Raw genomic sequence first — 17,095 nt, forward strand, 5'->3', positions numbered from 1 at the left:
CAGAGTGACATCTGCACTCAATTAGACTGAGGAGAAGTAATGCATCACCCAGGGATCTAATGCATTTGCTTGGGCAAATACTGTGACTTGGAAATGTGTTAACATCCATTTTCATAAGGCAAAGTTCCTGAAGATAGTCTTCCCATTTCAAATGATCTTTAGGAGTCTAAACCACTCCAGGAAAACAATACAAAACAAACAAACAAGACCCAAATATGCAATGAAACTCAATTAAATTAATAATAAAATGTAATAGTAGCTAAACAGAAAGCATGACTTTTCAGTCTTGGCACTACTGACACTTTCGGCTGGATAATTCTTTGTGTAGGGAGCATCTTACGCCTGGTGGGATGGTTAAGTGGATCTCCATCTCTATCTATCCCTGTCAGTAACACCATTGAAGCCGACGACAATGAGAAAATCATCTGCAGATACTTCTGAATGTCTGCTAGGGTGCATTCCCACTCCCTAGTTGAGAACTAATGGCTCACAACAAAGATAGACTATGCGTTTGTCTTAAGAAATTCAAAGCGTTTGAAAGTAAAAGCTCATGGATTCTCACTGGATATATAGGTTTTATGAGAAGCTACCTGGCAAATACTGATTTAATTTTTGTAGTCTACAAAAACAAACAAACAAACAAACAAACACCCCCCAAGTTTCCCATAGGTGAGGTGAGCAGCTTGATTCAGCCAGACCTCTATGTCATCTGGGGTACAGAGGAAGATAGATCTTACTGGATGTGGAAGTGTCTGCCTTCTTCTAAGTCCTCAATTGGTGCTTCTATAATCTGTTTTTTAAATACGAGAAATTGAGAGCTCATCATTTGGTGTCTCCCCAGTGAGCTCTAGCCAAGGATTTTTACAATATTGTATTCGGTTCTCTCATTTCCCACACCCTCAACTTCATTCTTTTTTATCCTTCCTGATTACTGCATCGACTTTGTTCATCTCTGCTGGAAGACACCATACATTACGCTGAAAGTCTCTCTATACTTGGAAATCCCTAGCACCTAGTCCTAAGTGATTTTTATGAAGTGGGGCTATGGAAAAGGGGGCAAAGTCTACTGAACAAACAGGGCTTCTTAGGTGTGGGTTGCTAACCACTCAAGTGCTATTCTCTGTACAAAAGCTAGGAGAGAGAAGAGGGTTTATTTGTGGTGCTGCCTTTCCTTCAGTGGAAATGAGTGTGTCAAGTAAGCAAAGATCCAGGGAGAATTTCCATTTCCATATTGAGAATATAAAACTGTCCTGAGTGCCAGAATCCCTGACTTCAAAATCTACCCAAATACCTTTTCATATATTAACCTTTTATTTACAATCTCTTTCCATTACCATCTCTCTTTTGAAATCACTGAAGAGATGACACACAATGTAATAAACACTCTGTGGAAAAGTTTGAGCACTTATCCTCAAATCCACGCCATGATTTAGGCTGTTAAAAGCCAAAGAAAATACAGAAAAGCCCACTTATAACTTTTCCCGTTAAGACGTTTATCTTTTAAAATTCCATGCTACTGCACATCTACAATAGTGTTTTCTTTGCTCTCCTTATTAGAAAGGGAACATTACAAAGGGTTCCTCTGCAAATTATTTCCGATAACTTAGGCACAACTGGAAGGCTTTGCTCAAGTTTTCCATAATAATGTACTTTGTGCTCAGAATAGTCATATGAAGTCTAAGCCACCAGAAAACTCCTTAGAAAACTGTAATCACACTGACATTCCATAAGAGCCAACATAATTCTTAAACACAGAGTGGGGGTTAAAATGCTTACTTTTCTCTTTTTAAGGGCTTTAGGAAAAGAAAAATAGTTATGGATTTAGTAATGAAGGGAGCCCACAGGGCCTTCTAAGGACTAGTCATAAATCATGCTAAGCCATCTGTGATGCAGATATAGCTAGGACAGGAAAAAAGTCATTTTGATATCTGTTTTGCATTATGATAACCTCTGCAGGACTGTTGAGTGCATTTTTGCTAATATTGACAGAATTATACTTCTTCCAAAGAGATAAGTGAGAATGTCTGCCTAGCACCGCAGTTCACCTTGTGATGCTGGGTTTGAAATCTTCAATAATCAACCAGCTAGGGAAGAAGGAAACTGTGCTTATTGGACCTGTTAGCTTGGATCTTTTATCAATCATACCACAATGAGGAAAAGCAACAATGACCAACAAACAACAACAATAACAACAACAACAGAGCCAAGAGAACTTTCAAAAGCATTCTTCAGGGCAGCCTGAACTAATAGCTAAGAAACATAAAACTGGATTAAATTAAACAGTGCCTTATGATGTCATTGTTTACAAAGCCAAGGGCTCTCCTCATGCCTAATTCTAATTAAACAAAAGAAGGTCATGGTAGTGTAGCCCAGGGACTTGGAGACCCTGATGATAACAAATTAATGCATGGAGAAGCTCACAGAAGAAAAGTGTATGGTGCCCTACAGGTATCCAGTTACAAAGGCAGCATCTGGCAGGAAGAAGCTCCTTAGTAAACAACCAGACTGTGAGGCTGATGTCACCATATATACTCATAGAAATCTCAGAAATAAGATTTGCAACCACATTATGAATATATATATATATATATATATATACATATATATATATATATATATATATTTGGATTTGCTAGTATAATATTGGTATCATCAGAATTAGAAGGGCACTCCACATTCCAAATAAATAAATGCATTCTGTCTGTTATAGAGAAGGATGACTTCTGATACTAAACACATTTAATAAGGAAATGTTTTCCCCTTTTCTCCTCCAGGAGAAGTATCAACATGTTTTCTGCAGCATACTGTCATGGAGGTTAAACGTCATACATTACTGACTTTTTATTGGCATCCTGGAAGTTCAGAAGTGACAGAGCGGGGCATCTCTAAAAATGTACTTCTATGCCAGCTCAAAGTCTGAATTTAGTGAACAATGCATGTTCACAAAAATAGAACTTAGACCCAGAGCACATGATTGAGATTACAGCATGGACACTAGAATCAGAAAGGTTTGGCTTACGAGCTTGTAATTTTTCCTGTTAGTTTACATAAGGAATACCAATAAAAGAAAACAATAAAGAGTAATATCTCTAATCAGCATCTAGGAAATATTGTAGCTTGGCCCTGGAGATTGGAATTTGCCAATGAGACCTTTGCTAGAAGAATATTCCTGTCCAGGATGCATGCCAGCACATGATTCAGGCATGATGGGGACAATAAGATAAACAAGGATGAAAACATCATAGGAGAACCCAAAGGACCTGCCTTAATTGTTAAATTTTATCAGTGATTTTAGATTTTAGAGGTCCCATTAAATCCAAACAATGTACCTCCAATTTTAAGTTAAACATACGTATTACAATGCAAACTTGTGGACAGCCCCATCTTAAAAGCACATTGTCCTTTGGGTACAAAAAGAAAACGAATCCAAACTGTCACTGACAACAAATGATAAATGCAGTATGAATCAATGAATCAAAACTCATAAGCATTAAAATAAAGTCTCAAAGTAGGAAAAACAAATATACAAATGGAGAACAATCCCCCCCCCAAATCAAAGAGGAAACTAACCCGCTGAGTTGGGAGTGGAGGGCGAGTTAGCTTGGCTTCCATGGGCTGACACATTGGTGGCAGTGACCGCCGTTTTGGCAGCATAAATATTGGCTTCCTCTTGAAATTTACCTATGTTCTTCTTGTACCGGATTCGCTTATTTCCAAACCAGTTTGATACCTGGAGCAGCAGGAGAGAAGATAAGAGAATTAGCTCTTCAGCCATCAGAAGTCAATGTGGAGAAATAGAAGGGTCCATGGAGGGATGGATAGATGGAACCAAATAGTGTGATCTCACCCGAGATGAAGCAAAAGTAAGATCTGAAGGAGGACCAATTACCTACTACAGGTTCTCTAAAATTCCACAAGACCACTGTGAAAATGACACTCCTGTACAGGTCTTGCTCACCAATGCTAGGACTCTCGGTTTAGAACAAGTATTTTAAATTTGCTTATTTCCCAATTTATGACATTTAAATAAATGTATTAAGAAGAAATACTTGTTCTTTTTAAACCAGTGCTAATGCTGACATTGTGCAATCAAAATGCAAAGACCTTTAAAATGTCCACATAAATCTATACCAACATATGAGTGCTTCCGTGGATACATTAATTCAAAATTTTAGAAGTTAAATGACCTTAATATGGACTTTGAGTCTTAACTCCATTGTGCTATAGACTTTATCAATATAAATTTGCTAATTATCTTATACAAAGCTTGATCTTACGTATGGAGAAAAAACAAACAAACAAACAAACAACTGACTCATATAACTAATTCTTACTTTGAATTCCTGCTTGTAAATGATAAAGCCAATGAACAAAGATAAACCTAATTTCCTTTCTTTTGTTAATTTATTGCCTTCCTGTGGCTCACAGCAGCTGTCTTGGCTCCAGCTGGTATGTCTTCTCCATGTAAAGACTCCTACCAGAAAGGAGTCAGGACGTACACTGACATTCACCCCACAAGTCTTGCCTTGGGGAGGAAAGTCTAATAGCACCCTATGTCCTAGATGTGAGTTTGGACTACAGTGTTGTGGCTTTTATTTAATTACACAACAAGCTATGGAATCAGGAAAAGGAAGAACAAATTGACCACAGGTATAACACACCTCACTTATAACTTTCACTCTGTATCCTTCATCAACAATGGCAGATAAAGATAATGAAAGGTAAAAAACAAACAAACAAAAAAAACTAAACTTAGTTTTGAATTCATTCAACAAAGCTAAAACTTCAAAGGCCTAGCTAACCTTCAAAGGCCTATGTGGCTGACACAATAGCAGAAATGCCAAAGTCTTTGTTACAAAAATCAAACTGTACCAGTGCAATATTAGTAAACAAGAGAGAAAAACAATTCAAGAATAAACTGCTTTATTTGTTGCAAATGCAGAAAAACAAAGTTAAGCTGGGGGAGGGAATGAGCTTCTGAGTACAATTCAGGATGACGCCACGTCTAACTGCACTTTGAAATTCAAATTTCTCTTGATCTAAGTTTCACCGTGCATATGAATCAATCATAATAATCACTGGTTATTGATTTATATGTGCAACAGGGAGGGAGGGAAAAGGTAGGCAGGTTTTTCAAAGTAACTGGAAAAAAAAAGACAGAAAAGATGAAGGTAATTTAGGTGAACCTTGTAGGAAGAAAGGAAATGACCCAAGTCCATTTCTATTAGCTGTATGTGGACAAACAAGAAGTGAAGATGTAGGTGGGGGAGGGGTTGCAGGAAAGATTTCCTGTTTAAATGAGAAGAAACCTGGTTTGGGAAGATGTTAGATAGGTTGGGGCATTTCCTAAAGTGTCTATATAGCAGTATCATCTACCTCAGATAATATGTAGAGTCCGCGTTTCATTAATTAATACTCAACTGTCATAGACTAAAGGCCTAATATGTGTTGGGCACTAGGGATGCATACAGATGAGGTGGCATGAGTCAGACAACACAGAAAGAATAATAGGTTTTCTGGGGACTGTTTGATTTACATCTCAAACATGTTATGATTCAAGAGCCTATGGGCAGAGCCACGGCAAAATCCTGTGGGAAGTAAGATACATGAGTTTAGTGTTCCGGGACAAAAGCCCCATCTGGATATTCAAATGGAGTTACATTTGTAGCTGTGAGTGTGTAGAATGGTGCTTTTTAGAGTTAAGCATTCACAGATGGCTTGTGAATGCAGATTCTAGGACCCCCGTTCGCAAAGATTTAGACACAGGGCTGGTATAAGACTCAGGAGTCCACATTTCTCATAGGTCACAGGTGATGTGCTGCTGGTATTGCTGATGCTGCTTTCTGAAGACCATACCCTGAGCAGCATTCACATGGATGTGGGGCTCTTTGGGGACCATAGGGAGCAGATAGTTATTCAAGGCATTTCAGACAGATTTAGGTATGTGAGTCTATTTTTGTTGGGGGTCATGGGAGAAACCAATAGCTTTTTAGCACATGTCAAAAAAAGTTGTGACTAAAAGAAAAGGTGACCAAGGCCCACTGACTGGAGCATGGACTGATGAAAGCTAAGAAAAGAAAAAACAGTTGTAGGGTGAGCAGAGAAGAAAGAGTAAGTAGACTTCAAAAGACTGAGTGGGGTTAGCCCAGGGGAAGAGAGGAATCGCAATAGTGGTACAAAGAAATAGAGTATGACTGAATAGATCCCATGAGGTGGATATTAAAAAGGGTGGCTATTGAACTTCTACCACATAAGAAAACAAGAAAAATAGTATATGTCACTAAATTTGAGAAATACAAACAGCTTTAACATGTATCTTCCAACCAGCCATGCTTGGTAAATGGTATAATAAAGACTCTCCAAAAGCAAGAGTGAGTCCTTTAGAATCTCACATTGACCCTTGCTAAAAACAAGCCCCCAGCCTATTAGTCTGTGAATGGCATCGTGCTGTTTCTCAGCAGATTTTTGCCTCACAACGTGGAACAGCTTAGCCTACCTGTTGTCATTGTTACTGTGGTGGTGGTGATGGTGTGTGTGTTGGGGGAGGGCAAGGATGGCATGGCCTTGAGATAGAGAGAAGAGAAAGGAGACATGGCATACAAATAATCCTGTTGGTGAACAAAGTATTCAGCACTTGGGCTTCCACGATGAAAGAGGTAGAGGTTGCTAGAGCTAATGCCAATATCATCAGCTACAACCTTGACTGACTCCAGAAGGGTTCTTCCTCATTTCTAGATAAAATTAAAATCTGGAATTATGGACTTCGGATTGAGTCCATGGAGTAGTTTAACTACCTTACAAGTAGAGGACTTACTGATCTGCGTGGTTCACGCCCTAAACTCACTCCTCAGATAGACCACCAGGAGCAAGGCACATCATTTTTTTCCCCATTTTTATAGACAAGTAATCTAAACCTAGACCAGAATAGTAACAGTTCTAGAAAAACACTAGGCTGGACCACTTGAGTATGAATATTCAGGTTCTGCTTTCCTTAACTGATGAGACTATAAATGATCTTCACAGAAGCCACTGAAGGCGTGGCCTAAAAGGCCTATAGCATGCTGCCTTTCCCAAGTGGATGTTTCTAAAGACAGTCACTACTATAAGGCAGTCTACTTCTCAAATCTAGGGGAGTATGTTATTTTTATTATACTTTTTTTCTATTCTAAGGCAGGGGCTCAATAATGTTTCCTTTTTTTTTCTTCTGCTCATGTTAAGAGATTCCATGTGTAGACAATTGTTGCATCATGCACCTAAGGCAGTAGACATTGGTGACAGTTAATGCATGCTGGACAAAGGGACATTCAGTGCCATTCCAATAAAGCCACAGTGGCCTGCTCAATTCTTTCTCCTAATCAGTTATTCCTTGTAGAGTCAGAACACCAAGAGAAAGCATTGGCATCCCTTTCATTCAACTAGTTTGATTCACTGACTCTTATTAAAGTTCCTGGTTTTGGAGAAAAATGCTAAGGAATAAGAAGAAACAGCATGGAAGGTACAGGTATTGTATAATAAATGCTACCATCCCAGGGAGCCTCACCTTCTTTGCACACTGTATTCTAATTTTTTTCTTCTTCCTTTGGTTGTTTCCTTTGGTTGGGATTTTTTGACTCACCTGGAAACTGTCTCACAAGCACTAAGAGCTTACCTTCCCTTTCAAGGCTCTCTGGTGGCTCTTACAAGGCCTGAAAGCCCAAGAACACCCCCCCCCCCCCGGGGACCTCCATGAGGCTCCAAGAGGCAAGCCTCCAAGTTGGCTCTTTAAGGGGCTCTCACCTGGGAGACTGTGATGCCACACTTCTTGGCTAGCTCCTCTTTGGCTTCCTCACTGGGGTAAGGGTTGCTGAGATGGGAATAGAAATATTCATTCAGAATTTCTGTAGCTTGCTTGTTGAAATTCCGTCTCTTCCGCCTTCAGAACAAGAAAGGGAAAGGGATAAAAAGGTCAAATTAGGCAAACAGAAAGCAGGGTGGTTTCTACAAGAAGAAACATCTTTGAGCAAAGGGTGAATTCAAGGAAATCTGCAAAAGGACCAAATGTCCCAACCACTAAGTACCTTTGTTCTGTATTTCTCATCAAGCAGGGAAGACAATCAAATATGTCTGTACATATTACATAGGCCACCTTGGGTTTAAATCCTAGACCAGGTTGGATACCAACTAGGTGACTGTATGTCACTTAAGCATCAGCTTCTTCAACTGAATGAAAAGAGCTCTGAGGTAGCGCACAAGGACCATGTACAAGCAGGACTCAGTAGAGTATTAAGCACTAGACAAAAGCCAAACTCAGTGATTGCATTCCAGGCCCTTCCTACATGAGCATGGACTCAGGTAGTTATTCCTCCTGTGAGGTAGCTGGAGCTATTCTCATCCATACATCATTATTTTTGTTTGCTTGTTGTTTTGTTTTTCAAGACAGGGTTTCTCTGTGTAGCCCTGGCTGTCCTGGAACTCACTCTGTAGACCAGGCTGGCCTCGAGCTCAGAGATCCACCTACCTCTTCCTCCAAAGTGTTCACCACCTCCATTGCCATCATCACCACAGCCTGGCCCTATTCTCAGATTAAATACTGTGTCGGAAGTCACTCAGCAGGTATGCTATGGAGATAGTTCAGGTCTGCCTGGCATCCAACCTAGCCTCTTGCTTCTATACAAACTGCCTCCTGGCAATGACACAGAGATTCTGTAAGCTCCAAGTTAAAACTAAGTTATCATTTTCTCTCTATTCTATCCCCATGCAAATGCATCCAACATTTTAAAAAGTCATCTGGGGAAGAGGGCAGGAAACTGACTGGAATTAACCCCTGACTGCCTGACCTCCCTCAAACTGAGAGAGAAAGGTTATTTTGGCAGCAGGAAAAGCTGCTAAATGGTAAAACAAAAGCTCATCTTCCTCATCACACAGGATGCCAAAAGGAAGAAGACCATTTTTCTCTTCATAAAAGCATTTTTCTGCCTTTAAAAACAGGGGTGCTAATTGAACAAATCTCAAGCGAGAATTACTTTACTGCTTCCTCACTGCTAAGGCCTGTGGGTGGTTGGAAGGTCTCTTAGAGGAATCTGGGCTCTGTGTAGGCCCGGTTTCCCTCCTTGAAGTGGGTGAAACCTTCCTTTTTAAATTCCCTCTAATAGCACATTTACCTGCCTTGCTTTTTGTCCAAGTTATTCCTCAAGGAAAAGAATTCCAGAACATTCTCTGGCTATATCAGGCTAGAGATTTTCCAAATTTAGCCAACAGAAAGCACCGGTGGCCTTGCTAGACTGGAAATTTAGCTAATAATGTATTTTCAGGGTCCCTCTTGCATTAATTAACACAATAAAGTACCTGATTTTACCGGATGAACACCATCTGCCCACAGGTATCAACCACATCTGTCCAGACTATGGCCAGCTCAAGTCACTCTCCCAAATCATGCTGAGTTTCTGGGTCATCCAGCATTGGAAAATTGGACAGATTGGATTTAAAAGCCCAGAGAAAAAAAGAGGCTCATGTGGAAAGTCCTTGCCTAATGGAAATTTGAGGAAGATGGCCCAGTGGTCAACACACCCTCTGGGTTTCCCTTCAAAGAAGCTTTTGCTGGTTTTCCTACAGAGAGTTGTTTGGGGTCTGGGGAACTGGACCAGGAAATGTTTCTGTTTCTGGGAGAACCCTCAGTCCTTCAGCCCATTATTTGCAATTAGCATTACAGAGTATTTTTTGGGAGTCTTCCAATTGAGCTCAAAGGAAAGCTCTCTGGAATGAGCGGGTGGTGTGTGGATGGTGCACCAGCTGTTGCTGGCTCTCTTGGTGTCCATGATATGTCATCTACCCTAGGTGGTCTCATCTCCTCCAGTGGACTCGCTTGTCACTTCACTCAGTAGCTGTCTTAATCTGTCTCTGAAATCCCATGATCAGGATTTTTCAGAGCTTCAGGAAATGTAGTGAAACTAACTTGTGTCTGAGTGTAAGGCTGGGACAACTGGACAACTGCTTTCCTTGCTTTAGTGTCCCTGACTTGTAGGTTAATATTTGTGGCCACCAGCCAACCGGAGCAGTGATCACTGTGGATCGCGCTCGAGTGTGTGCATGCATGCATGCATGTGTGTGTGTGTGTGTGACACACACACACACAATTGTATAGTGTATAGGAAGGCTGTGTGCATATGTCTGTGCACCACATATGTGCACTGCTAGAAGAGGGAACCAGATCTGTTACAGACGGTTATAGACAATTCTAAGTCTAGAAGTGGTGCTGGGACTCAATCCTATGGAAGAGCAGCAAGTGTTTTTAATTGCCTCGTTACTTCTCCCCATCAGGATATTGGTTTTTGACATAAGAAAATGTGGATGTTCATGGTCTATTACAGCATTTTAAAGACAGAAGCATGTCTGGTTTAGGCCCATGGAAGACTTTATTTTTCCCTTTTCTAAAAGAGCTATGGTCATGAGAAGCGCAGATTTCCCCTTGCTGCTTACTTACCCTCATCTGACCATGGCCTCACAGCAAGGCCACAGTGCTGATCTTTCACATCTGTCCCTTTGTTCCACCCCTGATGTCACTGCTATCTTTGAATGGTTTAGATGAGCCAGTGTGTTTCACAGCACTGCTGACTAATGGTGTCAAGTGGTGTTTCTGTGATAAGGGAATGTTCTGTGTTTGTGTTATCCAATAGAGAAGCCCTAGTGACTTTTGGCTACCATACAGCTGAAATGTGGCTAGCCGAGCTAACAAACTACTTCTTGAAATATATTAGCATTCTAACTTTATATTTGAATTTAGAGTTACAGGGCTATAAACCAGACGTGCATCTTTAGACTGATGTTGCCAGAAGCCATGTTCAAGCAACCATCATGGAAGACAGCCCAGGTTAGAACACTCCAGAAACACTGGATAACTGTAGAACCCACTGATTGTTTCCATAAGATAGCCATGATTCCCTTCAAACAAGAAAAATTTCCAGTGAATATTCTATAAGGTATAGACAGTATTTTCTCCACTAGCTGTGCTGGCCCAGTCTGAGGGACAGAGAAGTCAGCAGTGGTTCACTTTAGACTCTTCCAGTTTAGAATATCGTCATCAGAATTATTATAGAAACCTTCTTAAAGCAACATGCTCCCTACTCATGCCACTAAGCTATAAAATTGATATTATGTATGCTTATATAAAAATATAAAGCTATATAAGTTATATTTATTTATATATTAAAGACCATAATATTTAAATGTGCTAAATACAATATATATAATGGGTGGCCTAGGAATTACTATGAGCACTATACTGGGATTACAGAATGAGCATTATATGTCAGACACTATGCTTGTTTTTCATATTAACCTTGCACATTCTCATGTAAGGAACCATCCCCGTTTTATAGATGTAAAAACTGAGTCTTTGGGAGGATAAACCACTTGTTTCTGATCACAGAGCCATTGATAATTCAGTGAGAATTTGAATTCAGTGGCATTCCAGAGTTTGTGTAATATTTTCTCACAACCATTCCATAAACACTTCTCTGAGGGTTCTGCTCTTTAAAAGTAGGGATTTTAAAAATCTCCCCTGGTACAGCTAAGGTGTCCATTGGGTCCATTCTACTCCTGATCTCTCCAATTCTATACATACACTGTTACACCATTTGGTCCAGCAACAACATATATGTTCTCATTAACCAAAGATCCTGGTGGTTCCCAGGTTCCTATCACTCTTCATTTTCTCTACTACACTGTTTGCCACAGCTTACACGCATCTACAGCTAAAAAGAAAATTACTTTAAGGGTAGGAGCCATGGCTTGCTTTTATTTGAAAATCTTGTATCTAACACATAAGCAAGCGTTTATGTAGGTAACACTGCTAAAGTCGAACAAGGATGGTCTGCATTGCTCATAAGATGTCTTCACCTTCTGGGATCACATTCCTTTTGTCAGAGTTTGTAGGTGGATGTTTTGAAGTATAACATGCAGTTCTATGCTTATCTGTAACAATGTGGCCATGAGATCGTGAGCTATGAGAAGGGAGGACCTGTATTTATATTTGATATTCTAATAGCTAAAACACAATTTGGCCAATACCAGGAGACTAATTAGATACATACATAATTCTGAATATAGGGTCAGTCTGCCTGTACTACATTGATCTCTTTTCCTTTGCTTTCGTCCTGTTCTTTGGTGATTCAGAGCACAGTCCAAGAGTATACCTCTCTGCATCTGTATTATTATTGCAAACTCCAATGCAGCACTCCAAGAAAATCCTATAAGCTTTTGCTTCTAAACCACTAGATGCTTAAAATTTTCTCCCCTTTATTCTCTTTTAGAGGACACAATTTATAATGCTGAATAAACTAACCAAGATGAACAGCACACAGTATGAGATGATAAACAGATGAATGAAATTTTAAGTTCAACATTGTTGGCATCCTTACATCAAGGGAAGGCACAAAGAAAGGCTGAAACCCAAGATGGAGAAATCCAGGCCAAGAGCTCAGCTTAGAAGTATGAGGACCTGGATTCTAAGGTCCATGACCCTGGCATATACGCTACCATCTCCTTCAAGTGACTGGGATAGTGGTCACAATGGGGTCTCACCTTGTGATTAGGTTAAAGTTTTCATCAGAAGAGTTTGTCTTGCAGGCCACCAGAAAGAAAGTAAGCAGTCTGATTGTGAAATGCTTCTATAGAGGGGTTGGCTTCATAAACCAAAGTTCTGTAAGTCCCGCAGGAAACAAGAGGGTTTATTGCCCCTGAAGTTCAGATGTAGTCACCTACTCTGGATAGCTTGGCTGAAGCTTTTGCTGAGGACTCAACAGAGCTATTCTCAAACTGAATCTGATGAAACTGCAAGGGAATAAACTTGCATGGTCGTAAGCTGCTAAATTTGTGGTAATCTGCTACACAGCAATTGAAAGCGGATACAAGGCATTTCCCTCCACTAAGGAGTGTAACAGTCACTTCTACACACCTATTAGATCACAAAGACTAATCCCATTACTAAATCAGGTCCTCTTTGTATTTAGTTTGTCTTCCATGAAATCTTTTCTGATGAGGCCCTGCCCATCAGATGGGGTGGGGGGAGGGGATGTACAGGATGGCAGGATGGGATGTGAATATTCAGTGTATATGAAGTACCTCCCTCCCTGGGGTTGGCCTAGCTCTCTCATCCAGGTTCTGGTAGGATCAGGAAGTTTGGGCCAGCTGTTATTTGTGAGCCAGGCTTTGCTTCACCCTGGGCTAGCATTTTGGCTGATGTTTTGCTGGCAAGTATAGCCATACAAAGAAGTGAGACGGCCTCTGACCAGAGGCTGGCTGCTTCTGAGGGTCTGCTGTGGTGATTTGAAGGCTTCTTACCTGAGTAGGAAAGAGAGCCTGCCTTAGAGTGACTGCCCTTCTAGTTCCAAATGAAATCATCTAGACAGAGGCCAGTGGAAGGAACAGATGTGAACAAAACATACATAGTCTGGTGTCTTTTTAGTGTCTGACCTTCAGCCAGGTACAGTGGAACTAAGAGAGACCCATAATCACAATGGTTCTCTTCTGTTCGTTTCTCCAGTTTCTCTCTTGAGAAACAACAACAAAACAAAACCAACCAACCAAAAACACCAACCAACTGAACTACCACAACCACAACAACAAAAGTCTAGACCCAACATTTCTTTTCTTTTTTCTTTAATCTCTGTCTCTCTCTCTCTCTCTCTGTGTCTCTGTCTCTCTCCTCTCTTCCTCTTTCTTTCTCTCTCACATACAGAATCTGCCAATGTAAATAGCAACTCCAGCATCTTAATTAAGGGAGTTACCATGGGGATGTAAGCAACACAGGAAGCACAGTGGCGGCTGCAGCCTAGAGGAAGGACCAAGACAGAAGCCACCAGTCACTCACATTGTGTAGAATGGCTGCCTTAAAGAAACCAGGCTGGCTGCAGGCCACAGAGCAAGAGAGACAGAGTCCTGCTGAAGGACTGATTTTGCCAAAGTCTGTATCCCTTCACCCAGCTGGGCAAGCTGTCTCACTTTTATTTAAGATTTTATTTTTATTTTTGATTATATGTAAATGCTTGCGGTATGCTACACTGCCTGTGTACCTGTGGAGGTCAGGGAAGGGCTTTGGTTCCCCTGGAGTTTTAGGCAGTTGCAAGCTGCTACCTATGTTCTTCCTGGGAACTGAACTCAGGTCCTCTGCCAAGGCAGTTTGTGATCTTAATTGCTGAGCCATCTCTTCTGTCTTGTCCCCCTTTTAACCTTCCTTTGACTACAGGATTCCTTTGGCCTATAGGTGCATCTTGCTGTCTGGCATTCTCATTTTGTATCTTGTGCAATCCAAAAACATACTGAAGAAAGTGGGTAGGAGAAGATGCTGGGGAGTTTTAAATAGGTCCACCGACCCCTAAAGACTACCACTGTGAAGAGAAAGAGGACGCCAGTAGAACTGAATAATGCATGACATAGAGAGGAAAGCAATCCAGGAAGAGGAAGAGCCATGAATCTTTCAGTTTGACTCAAAAGGAACAAAACTATATACAGCATGAAATGGTATACAGACCATGACATACTAACATTTGATAATAAAAGCTTTATGCCAGGAATATTTTCCAGAGTTGTGCAGACAGAAAAGATGACCAATTCAAGATGAACTGTGGATTACAAGGCATACCTAAAATATGGGATGTATTTTTGGATCAATTATCAAAATCTACTTCTAGAGTGAAGGTAAACTCTAATTAGTACTATCTCAGAGGCTGGAGAAGAGAAGCGACAGGTTCTAATCCACCGGTCCAGAGTAGAAGAATTAAGAATTGGTTCTTAGTCTTTTGCTTTAAATTCTCAAGTTTTTTAAAGGGCTGTTCTAGGCCTATTATTTTTGTCAAACAAATATTTTGAATTTATAAGAAAATCCATGAACACCACTGAAGCCAGATAGAAAACCAAACAACCAGGTCTCTATCAAGTTACCTTCTTGACTCTCTATGGTCAGTAAAGTGTGAGTTGTTCAACTTTGAACTTCCTAAGCAGCTCGCAGTATTGTTCATGGTAATCTATTACAAAATAGTTCCTGAATTTAATGGAGTACTCTTCGTTAATGGAGTACACTCAAGTACAATTCATGTACTTTCTCTACAGCATGGGAAAAATCCCAGCTAGACACCTTCTTGGAGGAAGTGTCACTACAGTGTGCTAATAAAGTGGCAATGAGTACATAGTTATGATGCATCTCTGTAAAACAAGGAAACAGTGCTGTGTAACAACAACAACAACAACGACTACAACCTCTTCCTGGCCTGTCACTGTTACCTGTGCTGCTCACCCAGAGGAACAGCAGAAACAATAAACATTATCTCCTGCAATCATGAATTCTAGCAGCACTATATGAAAGGAGTGGGCTATACTGACCCCCAGTCTGTAGACCTTCACTCAACCTAGAGTATGGCATCGCGTTCATTGTAGGAGAATTGAAGCTTTGGAGAGAGCAAACCCATGAACCCAGACAGACCCTGTTAAATTCTCTTTAAAGGATCTGACAATGTTTCCAAACAACGCAAAGGACTCACCTCGCATCCAGAAACCGGGAGCGCAGGATCATGACTGCCTCACACGTGCTCTGCTTCAGCTGCATCTGAATGGAGCTGAACTTGCGGTGGATGATGCTGACCATGCGCTCGATCTCCTTTGGAGAGATGGGCCTGGTCCGGCTTTGCTCTCGAAGGAGGTTCATCACATGGGTAGTGAATTCATTGCATGCCTGCAGTGGCAAAATGGTGAACATAGGGTGAACTGAACTCCATGGCTTGTCAAATAGTCCACAATATGGGGCTGGGGTGCTTTTCTAGAAACTGGTCTAAGTGAAGAAAACTAGAAGGCCTTATGACATTTTGTCAAATGTGATAGCTACAAATTATCATGTAGAAAATCCTCTTCTCCCCCAGTGGCTCTAGCTCTATGGTATGGCACTGGCTTCAACTTCTTAACTGAAAATAAAATTCTGAATCATTTTAACACCATTTTTTTCCTTATGATTTTATGACATGGAAAGGGGAGATACTTAACATCCATCCCTGCCTTTTGCCCCTATGTTAAGAGCAGAGTGACTTGGGGTCAAATACATTATGAGTTTTCTCTGTCTTATTCCTGATATGGTAGGACTTCCAACTATTCAATTTTTGGATACATAAACAGCCAAAAGAGTTTAAGCGGAATCAAAAAATAAAAAGCTCTGTAGCTCTTCCCGGAGTTTTCTCATTACTTGGCTTTGAGTTTTATCTAAAGAAGCCCTTTTGTGCCTTGTCTATAACACAGAGGATATACCCTCATGAATCTTATAAAGAGAGCATCCAGTGTGATTTTGAGGGTCCACAAAACACCGTTGTAGGAGCATACTATCAGCCAGCCATGGAAGTCAAAGTAGAAATCTACCTTCTCCACTTCTTTCTTTTCCAGTTGGGAAAACTGTGGCACAAAGGGAAAAAGGGAATTTTCCAAAGGTACACAGGAGGCACCAAAGGGTTAAAGTGAGCCCAAAAGCTTCCTATCATTATGGGCCTGGAAATTCATAGCCTGAACTCACTCTTTGGGAAACCACTACCCTCTCTTTCAGTTATTAATACTTAACATCCATAGTCTAGTTTCATTAGCTGAACACTCAATATAGTATCTATTCACCGATTAACTCACGGCACTGCTGTAAAACCGTATTAGATTTGTAATGAAAAGAGCAAGATGGTGCTTTGAGAACTTCAAATGTAGGACTCAAAGGACTCTGGGTTTAATACGAAGAGCAGAAACTTGCTTATTATTGACAATATTGTATCACTGGGTTTTTATAGCATAAAGCTCTTCATATGCATCAACAGAGTAGTAGCGATAACAGGAGCCCACAATCACGGACTATTTATTGAAGAATTCTTTAAGTTTGGATGACCAAAAGAACACGAGCAGAAGCATCCACAGGGTGGCATCTGAAATCCACAGTGGAAACCTGCTTTGAACCCTGCTCCTGTGAACACTGATGCAAATTCTTGCATTACCAAAAGACACATTTTATTCATCTGAGAGATTTAATTATTTTTCAACTCTCTAACACACTAAATGGTACTCTAAATGGTATTCTTGTGCAGAGGGACCTAGATGTAAAGAT

The 17,095-nt window shown here is 40.6% G+C and overlaps 1 protein-coding gene across 4 annotated transcripts in view; it reads right to left on the bottom strand.

The window, feature by feature from the left end:
* Nucleotides 1–17,095, bottom strand: part of Pbx1 (PBX homeobox 1) — a 305,452-nt gene that overhangs the window by 67,867 nt on the left and 220,490 nt on the right. For all 4 annotated transcript variants that reach the window (XM_028759040.1, XM_028759029.1, XM_028759037.1 and 1 more), the window contains exons 4-6: nt 15,513–15,703; nt 7,777–7,912; nt 3,571–3,730 (exon numbers count right to left, since the gene is read on the bottom strand). In XM_028759040.1, coding sequence (XP_028614873.1) covers nt 3,571–3,730; nt 7,777–7,912; nt 15,513–15,703 — 487 coding nt within the window. The remainder of the gene's footprint in view (nt 1–3,570; nt 3,731–7,776; nt 7,913–15,512; nt 15,704–17,095) is intronic.

The sequence above is a fragment of the Grammomys surdaster genome, unplaced genomic scaffold, assembly GCF_004785775.1.
Source record: "Grammomys surdaster isolate TR1022 unplaced genomic scaffold, NIH_TR_1.0 130, whole genome shotgun sequence".
NCBI lineage: Eukaryota > Metazoa > Chordata > Mammalia > Rodentia > Muridae > Grammomys > Grammomys surdaster.